General features: G+C 45.8%; 1 protein-coding gene and 3 non-coding genes across 5 annotated transcripts; all 4 read right to left on the reverse strand.

Moving 5' to 3' along the window:
* Window positions 1-795: 795 nt before the first annotated feature.
* Window positions 796-14,458, reverse strand: PABPC4 (poly(A) binding protein cytoplasmic 4). Of its 2 annotated transcripts, XM_027705990.1 has the most exons (16): window positions 14,248-14,458; window positions 13,776-13,998; window positions 7,974-8,167; window positions 7,570-7,685; window positions 6,969-7,108; window positions 6,646-6,740; window positions 5,926-6,063; window positions 5,252-5,347; window positions 4,507-4,779; window positions 4,151-4,238; window positions 3,872-3,988; window positions 3,188-3,315; window positions 2,474-2,567; window positions 2,235-2,365; window positions 2,051-2,150; window positions 796-1,150 (listed from the first exon to the last, which is right to left on the reverse strand). In XM_027705990.1, exons 2-15 carry the CDS (start codon window positions 13,966-13,968, stop codon window positions 2,064-2,066), a joined length of 1,890 nt encoding a protein of 629 aa, XP_027561791.1. In that variant the 5' UTR covers window positions 13,969-13,998; window positions 14,248-14,458; the 3' UTR covers window positions 796-1,150; window positions 2,051-2,063. The 2 variants fall into 2 exon arrangements, with proteins under 2 accessions (XP_027561791.1, XP_027561790.1); XM_027705989.1 differs by having other exon boundaries at window positions 13,776-14,458.
* LOC113978833 lies at window positions 3,611-3,743 on the reverse strand. The gene has a single exon (XR_003537666.1). It is a non-coding gene; the product is annotated as a small nucleolar RNA SNORA55 (small nucleolar RNA).
* LOC113978835 lies at window positions 4,869-4,997 on the reverse strand. Its single transcript, XR_003537668.1, has one exon. It is a non-coding gene; the product is annotated as a small nucleolar RNA SNORA55 (small nucleolar RNA).
* On the reverse strand, window positions 5,499-5,631 carry LOC113978834. The gene has a single exon (XR_003537667.1). It is a non-coding gene; the product is annotated as a small nucleolar RNA SNORA55 (small nucleolar RNA).
* Window positions 14,459-15,708: the final 1,250 nt, after the last annotated feature.

Raw genomic sequence — 15,708 nt, forward strand, 5'->3', positions numbered from 1 at the left:
GCATGGCTGGGTTTGAGGATGTTCGGGTCAGATGGTGCAGTTCAGCTGCTGGTCCAGATAAAGTATTAGTAGGTGCATGCACCTCTGTATGTGTGCTCACACATCTGGATGGGTGCTCGCAGGCTGGTCCCCAGCACAGGATCACGGGAGGTTCTGATATGGCATTTCAAGGCATTCATGGAGAAGCAAGTGTGAGGGACACAGGTCACCAGCTCTGCCCATCAGCCTGAGCTGATGCATTCACCTCCACCCCGAAAAAGGTGTTGAACTCGATCTTGGAGGTCTCCTCCGACCTCAGCAGTTCCGTGATTCTTTCTGACAGAAGTAATGCACCCTGTATATTTACATAATGCTTTTTATTATCCCAAAGGATCACCCAAAACAGCTTGCAAAGCACTCATGGGCCCCAGCGCCAAAATGCAGCCACCTTTAGTGTATAAAGCAGCACCAGAACCACTGAACACCCAGCTGAAAATTTGGAAATTTAAACAAAGAACAGCAGAGCTTTTCCTTAAGAGCAGACAGCAAAAAAGGAAGCCCAAACCCTTGTACTCTTCACGTGAAAATACCTCCCAAACCCTTCTCTTAGATCACTGCTTACAGACATCACCCTTTCATACGTTGCCCAAGGCATAATTTTAACACAGCTGCCTCAAAACACTCATCATCCAAAATTAACAAGCAGAATAACTCAACCCCCAATTTAGTATATTCACCACCTGATAACTGCCCATCAGTTTAATTTCACAAAAACACACCACGTTTATTTATCAAATAGAGAGAAATGACAACAAGCACAGAGCAAGTTTATTCCTTTATTGATAAATGTTTCCCAAACTTTCCAAACTGGATTGTTCAATTAAACACAAACCCACAAAAATACTTCCAGCCTAAAATCCTCAACGTCCTCCTTAGAAGACACAGGGGGTAGAGGTCTGTTCTGACAAGGGAAAAGCTTGCAACCCCCATTCTGGTTTTGGAAACCTCGAGCTTCAGAGTTGGCTTTTTAAATAAGATCTTGAAGATTAATTTACAAAATGCAATATAACTATGTGATATGATGCATGGCATTGAGATCTGCAGGACAGTGAAGGATCTTCAAACATCTTCAGCTGATGTCTAGGAAGGGGCTATTTGGCTTCTTTGTATCCTACAGGAAAAGGGGGAGACAAGTTACTCACACACAGCATCCCTGCTCCAGGCTAGGGAACATTCCTGAACTACAAACCATGAGGACTGCAATATAATCTGGAAGGTATGGAGAAGCTGTTCACAGTTGTCAGATGATCAGAAATTGCAATTCTCCACAAGAAACTCAAATTCTTTACTAAATCAGCCAGTGACCGGAGCCACTGAGAAATATACGGATGAAAATAAGAATCCTGATCATTCTTCACCAGCTTGAGTTGTGACATGTGACTACAACAGCTTCACAAAAAGTTCTGGGGATGTCAATTCCAGACAATCCACAGGAAAATGGATCATCAAACGCAAGAGCAGGCATTTGAAGAATCAAAAACCTTATTCAGAAGTTAAATGAGAGCCAGCTCCAAATACAGGTGACGCCATTTGTGTGAACAAACCTGTGCCGTGAAATGACATTCCTGACACCAGCACTTTATAACAGATACTGAAGGCAGATGGTTTTCAGGATAAGGAATGGGCATTAACAGCCTGTTTAGCCTCAAAATCCCTAGAGCACTTTGTGTGTCTCCCATTTCCCACATTAGCAGTTCCACAGGACTCATCCCAAAGCTTTAGTCCTTTCCTGGACATGTCAGCTGCAAGGAACACTTCAGGGACTTATACAACACCTTTCTGATGCTTAAATAAAATAAGGTATGTGAAGAACATTAAGTTTTACATAAGGATTCTGTAGGGAGAAACTACATTAGGAGATTTTTGTTTGTTTATAGAGGACTAAAATCAGACAGGTGCTGGACACAGCCCTGCACAGGGCCTCCAGACTGGATTGGTCACTAACAATCAATCATGTTTTATTTACTGATTCTGGAAGCTTCTAAGTGAAGCTGAGGATGGAAACACTCACCAGTCATCCTGGTTCAAGAGGTAGCAGCAACCACACCCACCTTCTGGGCAGCTTCTTTCTTGGCTTGGTGAGCCTGCAACACGGCCACGGCCTCCTCCACCTCGGGGAGACAAACCCAGTGAGACCTTCTCCCTCTGAGCCCCCCAGAGCCACCCCAGCGAAGGGAACAGACCCTTTTGTTTACCTTTGACCGGAGCGACTCTGGAGACTCCAGCATGTGCAGCAGCTCGGAGTTGTCAATCTCTAGCAGCATTCCTGTGATCTTCCCAGCGAGGCTGGGGTGCATAGCTTGGATCAGAGGGAACAAACGCTCTCCTGAGGGGAAAAGGAGTTCAGAGGAGTTTCGATTAAAAAGAGTCATTTTTGAGATCTGAGGGGATTTCCAGATGGGAAGTCATCTGAGAGCACTGGAGTTTCACTCACCCAGCATCTGCTTCTGCTCCTGGGGAGGGGCAGCAGCCAGCATGGAGGCTGTCAGTGGCTCCTGGCCCTGCACATGTACTGCAGGCTGAGGTGCCTATAAAGGACAGACACGAGGGTTCTGAAATAGGCAGTAGGCTGATTCCTTCATATTTAGACAATACTAAGGTATTCCCTCCTAAAACACAATCTTTGTCAAGCCTACAGCACACTTAATTTCCAGAGGACAGATAAGGTGCCTTTGGTTCACAAACATGTTCCCTGCAAGTCCTGAGCTCAAAACCCCATAATGTCATACATGGGCACTGTAAACCTTATAAAAATAGGATCAAACATTGTGAGACACTGAGAAAGAGCAACATCCACTCCTGCCTTTTTCACAATGCAGAGGGTTTGTGGGAGAAGCAAACTATGCTTTCAGTGATACTCTGGTGAGGACTTGGCAAAGAGGAGAGAGAATAAATGGTTGCAAAATGGGAAGAAGCAAGAAAAATATCTTTACAGGAAATCTGGGCAAAAAAGGTCTTGGGAGTATAAGACAGATAAACCAATCAATGTGCCCCTGGCAAAGGCACAACTGCCAGGTTTTAAAATTCCAAATTATGCCTGTCTGGGTTATAAAAGTCGCTTAAGTTTCTATAAAAACACTTTAGTTGCATGTGAAACCTGCTCCATGAAGTAACTGCGGGGACTTCCCAGCCCAGCCCCTGGAGTTACCTGCAGAGGTTGGACACCTGGGTGTGGGCTGCGGACACTTGAGGCATATTTGTAAGGAGGGACAGCTCTGGGAGCAGGGGCAGCTACAGGTGGACGGGGAGCCAAATTCTGTGCTGCTGTGCCAACACCTGCAAAGGAAGGAGGACAGAGTGACAAACAGCTGCAGCAACATGCAAACAAGTTGGGATGTCTGGTATTAACTGCTGAATCCAAACCATGCTCTGCACAGTAATAATCCTTCAAGAACCAGTCTTCAAGCTGTAACTTGCTACTTTATTAGTGGGCTATTCTCCCTAGGACTAATCCATAGATTCCACATCTTGTGATTTTCAGCTATTCACTAGAATAAAATGAATTTGGGTGCTCTACTCTCAAAGTAAAATCCATAACCTACGGAGACTTCTGTTGTTTTTTTCAGTGGTTAAATGTTGCAGAGGCGTAGAGATGAGTCCCAAACCAGTGGAAAACAACCTATCTGGATTTCCACTGCTGTGTTGTAGCACCAACTGTCCCCAGACCTGCACTGCACAGCGAGGAACAGGAAAGAGTCAGGTGCTGGCTCTGCCCCTCGCTCCAGGTGGCCTTTGGTTGTCCCATATCTGACAACCATCTTTAGAAGTCTCCATAGCATGCTCCTCCTTCCTTCCAGGACAAGGAGGAATGGCCTGGGAGCAGACCCCTTACCAACTCGCTGGGCAGCAGCCGGGAGGCCACGGGAGGCCGGAGCATTGGCAGGGGCCAGATGGCGCAGGGCTGGCCGGGGTCCCGACTGGCGCATGGCGTTGGGCATTCCCTGGAAGCCTGATGGAAGACACGGGGGGAAATCCTCAGAACAGAACCAACTGGCAAGCCAGAACAGTCAGCTACAGGGGTTGTGCGTGGAAAGGAAAGCACTGATTGTTCCCATTGGGATGTACAGCAACCAAAGGGTCATACAACCAAAACAGCCTCCGGCACGCTCACCTTGAGGTCTTCCTCCTTGCTGCCAGCGTGGGTTGGGTCTCATCTGTGTCATTTGGTTGGGTGCATAGTAAGTGGGTCTGCTCTGAGCCTGAAGAAAGATCAGACAAGCTCAGAGGCAACATCTAAGTGAATCACAAACATTGTTTACAACATGTTTTGGTAGTGGTTGCCAGGACTCAACACTCAGGTCAGATTAAGAGAACAGGCAGCTGGCAAGTCACAGAATTAACCCCACTGACTGCACCCCTCATTAGGAGTTATTTGCTTACAGACATAAGAAAGGCTCAATGAGATTAATGCCGCTGAACCAACAAACCTCTAAGACAGGTTAAAGAACCCACGCTGGCTCAGCTCACCTGGGGCACAGCAGGCATGAAATACCCCCCAGCAGCAGGCTGGAACTGGTTAATGATTGTGTTGGCAGGCAAGGCTCTCATCCCAGCGATGCGCTGCATGTACTGGTTCGTGAGATGGGCCTTTCTCTCCTCCTTCCTCTGTGCCAGTGCCACATACAATGGCTTGGAGCCCACAATCCTCCCGTTCATCTCTGTCACAGCTTTCGTAGCTTCCTCTGGAGAGGAAAAGCAGACAAAGCCAAACCCTTTGCTCCGTCCATCTTCCAGCATCACCTGCAGTAAAGATCAATTGCTAGTGGAGGACCAGCACCACAACTTAGCCTAAGAATCCCTGTTTTTTAAATTTCAGGCAGGTAGGACATAACTGTTGCAGAGGTGTAGAGGCAGGTACTCAATGGAGAGTCACTTGTCTGGATTTGCTCTGCTTTGCTGTCAGCACCATGTGTCCCCAGGCCCACACTGCGCAGTAAGGAATGGGAAAGATTTGGTGCAGCTCTAAATGCCATTTCCTGCTCCTGAGAGTCACTTAAACAGGCATGTTTGCCCCTTCCTGTCTCCCCTCTTTATAAGGCAATGAAGCTTTCAGTAAAATCCCACCAAGCCCCAAAGAAATCTGTTTATTTACAAGTCCAGATATTTTCAGAACCACTATGACCAGAAGAGAAGAACTACCCTTTAATCCCATGTCAGACAACAGTTCCTTCTTCAGGCTTTAAAATTCAAATACCCCTAAACCCAACAATACCTTGGCACTCGTTATTGACCCAAAAGGTGAGAACTCCTTCCTCAGTTTTTCATCATCTATAGTGTCATCTAGGTTTTTAATGTATAGGTTAACACCCTGGAAGGGAGAGAACAGTAAGACATTCATAACATTAAAGAAAATCTTAAGCACATCAACAGTTATCCATCTGCCAGAGCTGTAATTTATCTGAAAAACTCTTAATTTAGTATCATGTTCCTTTCATACCACCCAAAGCTGAAGGTGTGACAAATGTTGCAAAGGCGTAGAGACAAGTCCCACTGTGGTGAAAGGGAGCTTGTCTGGATTTCCTCTGCTTCCCTGTTGCATCATGTGTCCCCAGTCCAGAACTGCACCTCAAGGAGCGGGGAAGTTTCAGATGCGACCTCTGACATGACCCAGTTCTGCCATAAGTTAGAGACAACAGTGCAGAGTTGTGCTGCCTCTTCCCACCCCTCTGGGTTTCCCCATTTGACAGTCGAGGAGACTGCATGCCTGCTTTCTCATGTCCTCCTAAACGCTTTCACTGCCAAGATTATTAACCCTTTGACACCAAATACCATGGAGACACCTTTAAGTTTTAACTCCCAGGGTCTCTCACAGAACAATGACTCCTTTTGAGTCCAGCAATGGGCTGAAAATGGTGCTTAAAATCAGAGAAGGAACAGACTAATCACCTGGTACCGGCTGAGTCTCTCCTGTTTTAGCTGTTCAAACCTTCTCTTCAGCTCTGCCTGGCGCTCAGCCTTCTTCTGTGCTCGGCCCACAAACAGCATTTTCCCATTGATATCCTTCCCGTTCATTTCTTCCACTGCCTGCACAGAGGGTCCAAGAGGAAACTGTCAGCTGCTGAAGCAAGGCAGTACCTGATCCTGTAAGGAACAGGCCTGCCCAGAGCTCACGTTTTATCCTGCCTGTCAGTCAATAAATCAAAGTTTGAACATTACCTTTGCACTGTTTCTGTGTGACAACAGGCTAATTAAAGACAAACTGAAGTTATCAGGACAGATCATGCTGACACAGCACCATTGGAAATTTATCCCCACCCCTTCTTGCAAATAAGGCTAAATTTCAACGAGCACACTGCTTAGAGAAGACCATTTTTAAACCATGTTCTCACTCTAGAAACCGTCCCCCTCCTCAAGCCCTGCACTGTAGTATTTCTCCAGCAATTAACAGTCTTGATTATACCACTGCATGCTGTGGATCTAGGAAACTGGAGAAATGCCAAGTTACCCTTGAATGTCGAGCTAGTAAGGTGCAAAAGGTTTCTAAGTTCCCACATCTAGAAGCAGTTACGCCTGAGGCAGAATTTTCTTTCTTTTTGGAAACAGGCTCCCATGACAAACCGAGTTTTTCTTCTCTGAAGATACCAAAACAACAAAAATCGGTCCTACCTTGTTAGCTTCTTCATGCTTTTCAAAGCTTACAAAGCCAAAGCCTTTGGATTTTCCAGTGGGGTCTGTCATCACTTTAACACTCAGTGTTTTACCTGTTACCAAGGGACAGGGTTAGTAAAATACCATAGACCTATTCCAAGACTATTAAGCTTCATAAAATAACCCCAGCCCTCAGTCTCTGCCTCCTGCCCAACATTTGACACAACTACTCCCACACCTCAGCCTTAAAGTGACCCAGGTAGAGCTACACAGACAGTAGCAGCACTCACACTACCACAGTTCATGGAATTCAGTCTCATTAAAAGTATTTCTGTATTTACCATATTTGCCAAAGAGCTCCTTTAGTCTTTCATCATCCATGTCATCCCCAAAGTTTTTAATATAAACATTGGTGAATTCTTTTGCCTTGGCTCCCAACTCAGCCTCCCGCTCCTTACGAGACTTGAATCTCCCAACGAATCTGCAAGAAAGAATGAAAATCCCAATAAACAGATTGTCTTCAAGAGTGGAAGAACAATGTGTGACTTGCAGCGAGGCAAAAAAATGAGTGTGTAGTAGGAGCTGGGAATGGGGACAAGAAAGGGTGACAGCAGAGGACAACGAACAGGCCAACCAGAAAAATCACCTGTCCTATGGTCAGCCAAGGACACCCACCCAGCTCTGCACCTCTGTCCTGTCCATAGAACCCACCCCGCCCGCTAGCAGAGAGGTGGCAAATCAAGGCTTGGTCAGGGAAACCCACCAGTCCTGGAATGGAGGGGTAGCAGGCCATGGCTTGGGCAGGGTCACTCACCAGCCCTGTAGTGGAGAGGTAGCAGGCCAAGGCTTGGGCCAGGAGAACCAGTGCCTTGTGTGTCCCTGTTAATACCGAGATGCCTCCCGGAGCATGTGAGCGCTGCTGCTGCCGGCTGTGACACTCACACTTTGCGGTCGTTGAGCAGCATGCCGTTCATCTTCTCGATGGCTCTATCTGCAGCATCCTGGGTCTCAAAGTGCACAAAAGCGTAGCCCTTAGAGCCATTCTCATCACACACCACCTGCAACACGGGCAAGGAGAACAAAACATCAGCCCTCTGGACGTGGTGTCTCCTCTGTCACGTTCACGTGATAATATCTTACTGCCCGGGGCACAACAAAGACAGAGTCTGTGTTTCAGACTTCACGACCAGATCTGACACGACTTCAACAATGCCCCAGCTTTTGGCCATCTGCCTTTCAGACTCTGCTCCTCACCTGGTGAAAGGTGCCCCTTCCACTTCCTACACTGAACTGTCTGATCCTGTCCCCGCCATAGCAGAATTGGACAAAGTTACCACATCTCTCACCTTGCAGGACAAAATGTTTCCAAACGCTGAGAATGTGTCATAAAGTGCCTTGTTATCAATGGATTTGTCCAGATTCTTAATGAAGACATTCCCAACCCCTGACTTCCTCAAGGAAGGGTCCCTCTGAGACCACATGATGCGAATGGGTTTTCCTTTGATCACATCAAAATTCATGGTGTCTAGAGCTCGCTCGGCTGCAAGAGAAGCCAAGAACAGATTTATGTGGTTGGTTAAAGAATAAAAAGGTTTCCATCAGGTGGGTGATCATTTCCTCTGAATTTCACCCAGGTCATGGAGACATTTGGGCTATTATCACAGGTGACCAATGGCTTTTAACTCAGTGTTTCAAAGGAGATCTTGCAGCACAGTCACTAGACATGTTAAGTATATAAAAGGTTTCACAGACTATTTAAATTTACATTATAGCAATATTTTAACCAGCACAGTAAAATGGATGTCAAAGAGCCTGGGGTCTATTAGCTATATTCATAATTATTATAAAGGTAAATTGCTCCATCAAAAGGAGGAAAGGAAATTCAGGAAACCCTGTTAAAAAATGGAAGCAATAAAAGTGACTGTTTGGCTGTTTTTCTTTTCATGAAACTCTTATCTACTCGTACTCATTTCTATTCAGAGAAAGGATCATCTCTCTGTCAGGTCAGGGGAAATGTGCACGAACACGTGGCTGGCAGGGAGGACAGCATGAGTCAGCTTCTACAACTTCTGTGGCCAAAAAACGATTCCTATGTTGCTCAAGCTAAAGATGACAGCAAGAGTTGACAAAATTCTGGGGAAAAAAGTCCATATACCCAATCTGATTAAAGGGAAGTGTTTATCTAAACTCTCAAAGCCCAGCACTGTCATTCTAACCCACACTGAAACCCCCCTCTGTGGTGCTATTTCTGCTGCCTACTGGTATATTAAAAGGATCATTACGTACACACATCAGGATCTTGTTCATAAAATTGAGATGCTTGGATTGTTCTGGGCCAGAAAACACTCCCAGCACGGAGTGAGGCGACAAAAAGAAAGACTGTTAATTCCCAGCATGAAGCAGAGAAAGAGATGGAAAGACATGCATTAAAATCAAGGAATATTAACAGGGCAGAACCAAGGTTTTCCAAATTTGTTTGGCTCAGTTCTTCCAGGCCACCTTCACCCTATAATACCTGCTGATTAAATTTTAGGAGCAGAAAATTCAATTCAAACAGCTTCTTTCCTCTGCTTGTGCAGAGTAACTACTTAGCATGCCCCAAAACTACCTCTAGGAATTCCAATGGGACATTGCCTACCAAAGCCTCCTGCACTTCCTTCCCCCTTCAACTACTGCATGGAAATTTCTCAGAATTTTTCATGTGCTTTGAAATGGTTTTTTTTTGTCGCTGTTGCTTCTTAAATTGAAGTGGGGCCATCGCTATTTCCCCCCAGTCCTTCACACATAAATCCAGCTGGAAACAAGCTCTGCTGGACTTCATTCCTGAAGGAGCCAGGCTTGAAAAACAATAATAATTAAACGATTCTACCAGCTCTGTTTAGCCAAAGGTGTTAAGTGCAATTAACTGCCATGCTAAAATGATTTCTCAGCTGCTGCTCCAAGCCCATGCAACCAAGGTTCTTCCCGCAGTCCATTCCTAGTAGGCAGTTTAGCAGCCGACCTGGTCCAGCTTGTCAAATTTGGCAGTGTTTATTTATAGCAGGCAGAGGTCCTGCAGAAGTATGTGTTGGCAAGGACACAAACTGGTTGTATATACCATTTGCAGCAGAAACAGGCTCCTGCTGAAAGGTGACAAGCAGATGCAGCAGTGGCATGTAACCAGGGGGAACTGTGAAGGCTCCACAGAGCCAGCGAGGTCCAGAGGAGTGAGGAACTTACTCCCAGTCCTTTCAAGCTTCCTAAGCATATACTTCAGCAGATACTATTGCACTGCTCTTTCAATAGGTTGCTACTGTTCCACTCTATCATTACACTCCTCTTAAAATTCACTCAGACATTTGTTGTGAGCAGTGAAAGCCCTACATGGATTGAGGGAGGTGTGCCACACCCACAGGTGGAAATGCAATCCCCATTCCACCAGGACCTCAGAAAACCTGTAAAGGATCAGCAGGACTTCTGTGAATGACTCACGTTAAGCACATCTGATTCATTTCCTTAATCTGAGCAAACACCTTCTCGTTTTCTTCTATTTAAGACACAAAGCTTCAGTTATTTCAGTTCCTGTATCTGTTTCTCTCCCACTGGTTCCTGTCATCTTTCCAGCAGACTCAAATGCAACTCATTACAGAACATTATACACACTCTTAACCCCTTCCAGGCTTCCTTTTCATTCCTCTTCCATGGCCTTCTGGATAGGGAAAGCATATGAACGCTCACTGCAGTTTGCCTCAAGCCTCAAAGTAATTAACCTCCCTTATAGGCTCCCAGAGCTAACACAATGCTGGAATTAGTGACTGTGGTTGAGCAGATAACCACACATGTGAAGATTCATCCAGGATAAACCCCACACAAGTTTTATTTTAAAAGACAGATGCTCTGCAAACCCCAGGGCTCTCACTTGGGTCACCAAGCAAAAAAGGCTGACAACAGGAGCACACAGCACAGATTTAACCACTTATTTTTTTAAAAAGTGAGGGTGCACACAGAACACACTTAAATCCCTCAATCACTGAAATTACAACAAAATGCTGCTGCAATGTAGCACTGTCAGTCCCCACTCTTCCCTTTTAACTTCACACTTGCATTTACATTATACAGGTCTTCCTTTACACCGTGAAAAAGTTTCTCTGTACTCTTCTACACCTTGTTTCTTTAGAGACTCTTATCTATTCCCAGCTCCTGGTTCCTTCTTGGCTTGGGAAGCATTCTGTTTCCTCTGCTTTCAGAACATCTTATCTCTGTAGCCGTATTAAAGTTTCTCTGCTTCATTACCCGAGTTGTCATGTCGTGACTGTCAATGTTAGGAAACCCTGGAATGGAATTAAATTGCACGAGGAACACATGAAAAGGGAAATTCAGCTTTTCTTTCAAATCAAATGAGTTTGTTTTCTTTCCCTTCTTCACAGTCAGAAAGAATAAATATTAAAAACCACAGCTGAGCCTGAACCAGCCAGAACTTTGAAGTGTTTCCTTACTCTGCCTATCACAGTAAGACAGGCTCAGTATCCAGCATTCCCTGGTTACTACAGCAAAGAACTGCCATCAAAAACAGCAGAGCTCATTTTCCCTAAAAATAACCTCTCTGCAGCAGACTGGCAGTTAGACGAAGCATGTCCAGAAAGCAGCTCCTTCCAGGGTCAAGCATCACTCCACCACCTAACAAAAATGTAAAGAAAAACACAAGCTTTGACCCAGTTTGGACACAGGAACTCTGGGAGTGCAGAGCATGCTCAGGATGTGACAACGTGAGCTCCTCGTGGCTCACGGGATGGGGAAGAGTTCTGGCTACTTGACTTGCTCTGTGGTTGTAAGGACAGAGTCCTACTCACCACACAAAATGAGTTAAAACACTGTTCTCTTCAGGTTTACAAAGCACTCATCCCTCCACAAAAGGTGCCAGGGACATGTAAACTATCACATATCACCCTCTTTTAACACCTAGTGCCACTTCAAACATACAATGTGTCCATAAGAACTCCTCTAGAAGTTTGCAGAGCACAAAACTTCCCGATGAAGCGGTATTTTGTAGCACCTCCTCTCACTCACAAATCAAACCAGATCCCTACAGTGCTCCAGAACACCTCCCATGTTTTCACAGATTTAGTGCAATGAAGTCCAAGTGCATTTCTGATTATGCATTCCTGGAAGAAAACACAGACCCCTCCTCCTCTCAGGAAGCCTCATTCAGGCAGGGCTTTGTATTACCACCTTAAAAACATTCCCAATTTCTGCATTTCACAATAAAAACTATATTCTTCGTATTCCAGTGTGTTTTGGAAGGGCTGTTTCATGTTCTGCTGCATTACATGTAGTACAGCAGCTGTTTTTTTTTTATTTAAGACAGAAGAAATCGGGAGCATTTCAGAGGAGTTTTCAGGAGGGGAGGAGGAGTTTGACTATTTCTCTGTCCCTATATTAACTCAATGATTAGGTTTAAATCACTTGACCTTCTAGGACCTATTAGTAACAAGACACCACTTACTTGGTTTAAGTATCACTTCAAGTACAGGAGCTTCCTAAAATGTCTGCTGCCTCACCAGGAGCCCAGAATGATGCAATCTCCCTCTAAATTCCTGCCTATTTATTACCATAAAAGATTACCTTGGAATATACTGCAAAGCCACCTATTTGTACAAGGTGCAGAACTTTCCTCCTAAAGCAAGCACATGTGACCAGCCACTCTTCCCTTTTTGCATCATCACTCCACATGTTAAACAGCTTTACTATACTTTAGGAGAACTTTATCTATATTTTTGCACCCCATCTCCCCAGCATTTACCTCATCCAAGCTCGGAGATCTTAGCTTTATTTCTTCTACTTGTTTTTATTTCTCTTACCCTGCAAAATGAGAATGTAGCCCAGGCAAAGGCAGGTGAGCTGGGATAACTGTGCCTTTGCTGTTTCAGCACATGAATGTACCAAAGTGGGTCTACAGGAGGGACTCAGAGCAGACAGGTTCATCAGAGCAGGACAGGACCACACATACGGGCTCTCAGGTTCTTTCCTCCTCACTGAGAAGTTTTAAAACACGTAAATACACTGCTTGGTCTGCACAAAAAGCACTTCTGAGAGTTCCATGAAGGAGGAATCATGCAGTGGGGTGCAAGCCAGCTTTTTATCAGCCTGGTAAGAGAAAGGATCAGAAGTGCTCAATCAGATCAGCCTGTATCCCAAGGAAAGAGCATGTAGAAGTTACTCTGACCAGGGAGAAGATGAAAGCTCTGTAAAAATGTAAAGCAGGAAAACCTACTGCAGGCTAAAGGAAACTTTACTTGCTGCTCAAGTCTGTGCTATTGTGAACTGATTCTGAATTCAAGGGAAAAGTCCATTCTCAACTATCCTTTGGATGTCTCTGTCACATTTAGGTGCTGCTAAACCAAAGCACAGAGCAACAAACTTGCACTAGTCAGCAAGCAAAGCTCTGAAAACTAGGGCAGAAAACGCTGACCCATTTTCCTTCCAGAAAAGACATGTTCTGAAATGACCTCTCCTGTCCCATCTTTCACATGCTGCTTCAGCTCTGGAATACCTACTTGTAGGAAACAAACTGAAGTGTGGAAAAAAAGAAGAGTCTGGCAAGGGCAAATTAACTTGGCTTCTGCATGTGAGACAACCTGGTTTCCCATGGATGGAACAATGCATTTTCTCTCCATTTAAAGCAGGAACACCACTTCCCAAACTGGGAGACATCCAGTTGCTTGCACAAACACAGGAGTTAACCAGATCTCCAAGTATTACATTGGAGTGAGTGGAACAGCCAGAAGATAAGTATTAACTGAGTATTCAACCAGGACTGGCTACTCAGAGCTTTTTCTGCTAGGACTGACTGCACAAGTACCCACACAAACAGCCCAAAACTACACCAGAATGAAGGGGAACACAGTGAGGATTATTTTTTTATGTGAGGAACAAACACACATCTCCAAAATTTAATACCAGTGCAAGATCTACCAGAAATGTTACTAAGATGTGTATTTTTGTAGACACCAAGCAGTAAATATTTCAATTCCAATCACTAGAAAGGGATTACTCACCCCCCGTGCTGCGTTTTGATAGGCATCTACCTTGGCGACACACACCACCAGCAGCGTGAGTTAGCGGGGAAAAACGAACAAAAAGTTGCAGATGTGGCTGTGATTGTCACTTACCATCTGCTGGCTGCTGGAAGTTGACATAGGCATAGCCCAGGGACCGGCGGGTGATCATGTCCCTGCAGACCCGAATGGAGAGCACGGGACCAGCGGGGCTGAACTTCTCATAGAGCATGGCCTCGGTGATATCGGGGTGCAGGTCCCCCACGTACAGCGATGCCATCGGGTAACTGCTGGCTGCCGTGTTCATCTTCCCCTCACCGCTCACTCCCGCTGTCGACTAAGCAGTTTTTTGGTTGTTTTGCCTTTTTTTTTTTATTTCCTCCCTCTCGGGGTTTCTATAAGTCAAGCTTCTTATGAATATTTAATTTCGGGGCGACACTCAAAAAGTCTTATTTAAAAGCCTGCCTAAGCTGGGGCCTGCAGACACAGCGTGGGGAACGGGGGTGGGTGTAACGGGGGGGGGGGGCACTAGCACAAAGAGGGTTGGACAAGCCTGAAAATAAAAAAAAAAAACCAAACAAACCACCCCAAAGTTCAGCCTCCTGGAGCAGCAGGGATCGGATACGACGCCAAAACTGATACGACACCAAAATTCATACGCCGGCTGCCCAGCGCTTTTCCCGTCAGCTCCGAGGCAAAAAAAACCCCCTCCTCAAGGTCCTAAAAACCACAAGGTCCTAAAAACCCCGCGTGCCTTATTATTTTTTTTTCCGCTTTGGATTTAGCCCAAATTCTGCAGAGCGGCGGCCGGTTGATTTTCTGAAGGGGGGAAGGGAAAAAGAAAAAAAAAGAAAAAGAAAAATAAATCTCCGACACATATTTACACTAACATTTCTTTTAAAATCAGGCGTTCCCTGGTATATATTCTACAGAGGCTTATATTTTATAGATATCACAAATATATTTATATGGCTGTGGCGGGGCGATGTCCCACACGCGGCCGCGGCGGCCTGAGGGCGGGCGGGCGGGAAGGAGCGGCCGCACTCTCCGTTCGCTCGCTCGCCCCCCCCGCCCCGCGCTCCCCCCCGATCCCTCCCTGCCCCTGAGGCGCCGGTACCGGGCGCGACACCGACTCACCCGGCGGGCGGAGAGGCGGCAGCGGCGGCGGGCGGCCCTTTATAGCCGCCGCGGCGGCGCGTGTGGGCCGCGGAGCCGCGGAGAGGAGGCGGCCCGGGCCCGGCGGGCAGAGCCCCGTGTCCGTCCCCGCCGCCGCCGCAGCGCCCCCAGAGGCGGGAGGACCCGCCCGGCCCTGAGGGGGCGCCGCCATTTTGGGGTCGCCACGGGGCGACGCCCCCCCCCTCCCCTGTTGAAAATGACGTGACTTTCCTAATAACTCTTCTAAATAATGAATCAATCGATCGTAAGCCGGCGTGATTTCCCGCCGTTTGTAATGAGCTGGCTGTTGTGGGGACTGAAAGGGGCTACGTCATGATGGTCTGCTGAAAAGTAAAAATGAAGAAGGTCGGCAACCTGCGCGGCTGCAATTTGAATTAGTTTTGGGGACCTGTACGCTCTAGAGATGCTAAATCAATAGAAAACTGTTTAAGTGGAAGTACTCTAATCTTCAACCAAAGATGGATAATGAATCCTGTAACAATAAGATCTGAAAATACACTCTAGGAAGCTAAAGCAATCAAAGGTTGTTTAAGTAAAAGTTTAAGTTGTCTTTAACTAAAGATTGATGTTGGTGTCTCGTAGCAATAAAATACAAAACTATTCCAAAGGTTGTTTAAGTAAAAGAAGTCTAAGTTATCTTTAACTGAAGATTAATGTTGATGCCTTATAAGGATTAAATGACTGACTGTCAAGGAGGGGCTTGAGGTGTTAAAGTGCATAAAAACTCGCAAAATCCTTGTTTCAGTGGGGTGTTTATGGAGGAGCTATCCTGACATTATTAAAGGAATACTGGCTTAACAGTATCATGCTGCTGAGTTTAATTTCTTTGAATCACAACACAGGGAAAATCGCTGAAAAAAAAAACCTACTG

The sequence above is a fragment of the Neopelma chrysocephalum genome, unplaced genomic scaffold (assembly GCF_003984885.1).
Source record: "Neopelma chrysocephalum unplaced genomic scaffold, ASM398488v2 Primary Assembly neopelma1_361, whole genome shotgun sequence".
NCBI lineage: Eukaryota > Metazoa > Chordata > Aves > Passeriformes > Pipridae > Neopelma > Neopelma chrysocephalum.